The 3,535-nt window shown below is 50.3% G+C and overlaps 2 protein-coding genes across 2 annotated transcripts in view; both read left to right on the forward strand.

Annotated features, from left to right (window-relative positions):
• Window positions 1–329: 329 nt before the first annotated feature.
• Pmar_PMAR021182 (proteasome subunit beta type, putative) lies at window positions 330–1,478 on the forward strand (the record flags this gene model as incomplete). The annotated part of the gene is made up of 8 exons (XM_002782588.1): window positions 330–442; window positions 490–597; window positions 645–714; window positions 764–864; window positions 997–1,043; window positions 1,090–1,190; window positions 1,246–1,357; window positions 1,405–1,478. 8 exons carry the CDS (start codon window positions 330–332, stop codon window positions 1,476–1,478), a joined length of 726 nt encoding a protein of 241 aa, XP_002782634.1.
• Window positions 1,479–2,430: 952 nt separating this feature from the next.
• The window catches only part of Pmar_PMAR021183 (Tropomyosin-2, putative), a gene marked incomplete at both ends in the record, with an annotated part of 2,089 nt that continues 984 nt past the window's right edge, over window positions 2,431–3,535 (forward strand). The window contains 7 exons of the mRNA XM_002782589.1: window positions 2,431–2,575; window positions 2,624–2,664; window positions 2,714–2,845; window positions 2,897–3,044; window positions 3,101–3,249; window positions 3,282–3,373; window positions 3,427–3,518. Of these exons, the coding sequence (XP_002782635.1) occupies window positions 2,431–2,575; window positions 2,624–2,664; window positions 2,714–2,845; window positions 2,897–3,044; window positions 3,101–3,249; window positions 3,282–3,373; window positions 3,427–3,518 (799 nt within the window). The remainder of the gene's footprint in view (window positions 2,576–2,623; window positions 2,665–2,713; window positions 2,846–2,896; window positions 3,045–3,100; window positions 3,250–3,281; window positions 3,374–3,426; window positions 3,519–3,535) is intronic.

Genomic DNA, 3,535 nt, shown 5'->3' on the forward strand with positions numbered 1-3,535 from the left:
CTTCGACCATGTGCCCAACTGGCGAGATCTGCTCGGCCCTAGCCCCCATTTGAACGTTTTCGGGGAGGTTCCTGACGACGGGTATCATATTAGAGTTAAAGCACTAGATGATGACTCGTTTGCTGGAGATGCGGTAGTAGGGGGTACAGGGAGGGATGATGTGAACGATTTGTGGTATGTAGAGTGACGATGACTCAGAGCCGCCCTTTTAACTTCCTAGCCGATCCAAGATGGGGACCATGAGAACCTCTGATGTTGTCGAGTCCGAGGGGTTGAGTTGGTGTGACGGGGTGACTGTGATTACGCCAGCTGATTTTTCTCGATCGATCATGATGATGATGCCCTCGGCTAGCATGCCTCGTCGCCCTGATGAAGCTCCTAACTACGAGGCCGCTCCTATGGAACACAAGAATGAGTTCAATCCTTACATGGACAATGGAGGGTAATGTGTGATGGGTGATGTTTTTCTGATGTTACTGCTGTTGTCAGGACCTGCATCGCTGTTCCTGGTGCCGACTACTGCGTGGTCTCGACTGACAATCGTGTTAGTAAAGGGTATTCTATCGCAACCAGGAATGGATCTAAAATCACCAAACTGTGAGTAAAATGCTTAATAGTTATATCTCGGTACTTGGTGATGACAGGACGGAGCGTTGTGTGATTACTACCAGTGGAATGTTGGCCGATCAGATCACCCTTCACAAGGTGTTGAAAGTAAGGCGACACTGGGCGGAGCCGTTGGGCTAGCTGGTGGTTCTTTCAGAATCGAGTAGCTCGCTATGTCCATGAGCACAGGCGAGAGCCGACTGTGGGTGCCGTGGCTCAGATGCTGTCGAATATTCTGTATTACAAGCGATTCTTTCCGTACGTGAAGGGACGGGCTGGGAGAGGGAATCTTAGGTTCAAGCGTGTTAGATATGAAGTGGGTACGGTATTGGTCATGTTTGAATTTCGTGATGGGAGTTTGATCGTAATTGTGGAGGAGGTTCGCTTTAGATACTACACTTTCAACATGATTGCTGGCATTGATGAGAACGGGAAAGGTGGTAAAAATGCCGCTACCAGGGTTCGAACCTGCGTCGAGTTCAGGTAAAGTGTACGGTTATGATGCTATCGGCTCATTTGAGTCCATCCCTTGTGGCGCCCAAGGCAGTGGTAGCTCCTTGGTTCAGAGTATCCTTGATAACCAGGTGGGCAAGTCCATACCCTCTCCCTCATTCGTGCCCGCATTCTCTCACTGTTCAGTTGACGAAGGCTCATCAGCAGCTTGCTTCCCATGAGGCTCTCACTGAAGGGCAGATGGTCGAACTGTGCAAGGATGTGATCGCCTCTGCTACAGAAAGGGATATTCATACGGGTGAGCAGAGCTGTAGAGTGTAGTGGCTTGAATGGTGTAGGATACAGGCGATAGCAATACGATATGCACGATCGACTCGACTGGCATCAAAATGCAAACTTTCGAGCTAAGGAAGGACTGAGTGGGACGGGCCTAGATACTAGTGCTGGTCATCGTGTGGTGATGAGTACTGACAAGTTTCGATGATCACTCTTCGCCTGTCATACTGTTGTGTCTGTCAATATCGGGGTTGGAGTTCTGTTGCCTAAGAGAAATGACGGGTGCGAGGATCGAACTCGCGTGAGGAGGTGAGCGGTAGCTACTCAGTTTGTATACAGCATCTTTCAACCGTGAGATCATCATGACAATGCTGGTACTGTATAATTATGATGAGGCTGGTCATGCTTGAGCAAGGATGGTACAGCTCTGGTGGAGAGTATTGGTCCTTCATTCTATCCTATTGGCAATACTGTACCGTAGTAATATATCAGTGTAGTTGAGGGAAAGTTGGTATGAGATATTTGTTGTATTTAACTCATGGCTGTGAAGAATCATTATCCTAGATCACTCAACCTCACATTTGGGTCAGCCATATCGTCGTCGGATCATCTGGTCATCAGTAAGCATCGTTACGTTCCTCCACAACCTCAGTTGTGGGTTTAATAACGGCTCTATAGATTGTTCTTCAACGGTTAGAGTGCCATGGGTGTTGAGCCCGAGGGACTCGCCGAAAACTTACTTAGAAAAGCCAATTCAATCGGCCGATGGTCCCTAGTGTTAGCCCAGCCGACGTCTAGAGGACCCAGTCTTTACACCCACAGCACATTAAAGCTCAGGTGATGCCGATGGAGACAAAGGATCCCTAGTGGGTTGTCCACACTCGAAGGGAGAGGGGTATGACATTTCTCTGGCGTCAGTGACAAGCGCTCAGCACTTCACGACCATTGAAGCGTTACCGTTCGTATTGCCATGTCTACACCCATGGCAATCGGGTGTTCATAGCTTCCTTCTAGTGCTCCTCGTAGGGTGGTGTTGGTGATAATGTTAATGGGGAGGTTGCAGTCTCGAAGGCATCATCATCCTTGTCGCGCTGTATGTCTGTGGTTGAGGAGGATGACAACGCAGAGCACAACATCTCGCGAATATCTACATCGCTTTCGCCGGCCTTGTTCGTGGACTTGCAGCAGAAAATAAAGACGTTGGAGAGGAAGCTCGCGTCGCGTGAAAAGGACCTCACGAGTAGGAGCGATGAGATCCATGGACCGAATCGAGCTCGGCTGTTGACAGGCACCAGAACTGCGTTGCAGAAAACCGAAGCCGACCTGAAGGTATCTCCATAGGGTAGAGTATGTGGTGTAAGAAGATCACCGTTTTCAGGAGTACTGGAAGGAGGCTCAGTTGCGCAAAAGGGAAGTTCAGGCGCTGGAGACGAGGCTCGAGGAGATGAGGAAAGAACGAGACCTTGCACTTGCCGAGAACAGGAGGATTGTGAATGACCGCAAGTTTCTGGTGTGCCAATCCGGCCTTCCTGAGAGGCTGGCGATCTGCTTGGTGACTTAGACGCGCTCACTTGCACGATCGCGAGACCAGTTGGGTGTCGTGGAGCTACAGCGACAGCAGGAGGCGATGTCCCGGGCGAAGGTTGAGGAGGAAAAGTTGGAGAAAGAGAGAGAAATTGACGCAGCGAAGAACAAGAGCCGCATGCTGGGTGTGCCTGTCACCACTAGAGTTATGATGAGATATGATACACTGGCGTGTTGTCAGCAAGCACGCAGTCGTCGTTGACTAGCCAGATCGCTATTGAGAGGGAACGTAGATGGAAATTGAAGAAGGCTGTGAGAGATAAACTGAAACGAGTGGAGGCTAAGGAGACCTTCATGAAGAGCGTTGTAATCGCGAACAAGCGCATCTTTGTCGGCGACCCCAGTACACTCTATGGTCTCAGCTGGATGACCACAGTATGACCGCTGAAGCCTGGGAGGATAAGTTGGCTGAAGAACGCGGCCGAACAGAAGAGGCACTCAAGCAGTTGGAACGGTGGGTTGATCTGCTCTTGTCGTGTGATTTGCACAATGATGATGATGGCGCAGTGCTAACGCACTCGCGTCGAGGCTGGAAGAGGCGCTTATTGGCAAGCAATCGGCGAAAGACCAGATGCAGTACCAGCTAAGAGAACTGCAGAGTGAGGGGAGTTGACGG

This window comes from Perkinsus marinus (genome assembly GCF_000006405.1).
Source record: "Perkinsus marinus ATCC 50983 genomic scaffold scf_1104296938764, whole genome shotgun sequence".
NCBI lineage: Eukaryota > Perkinsozoa > Perkinsida > Perkinsidae > Perkinsus > Perkinsus marinus.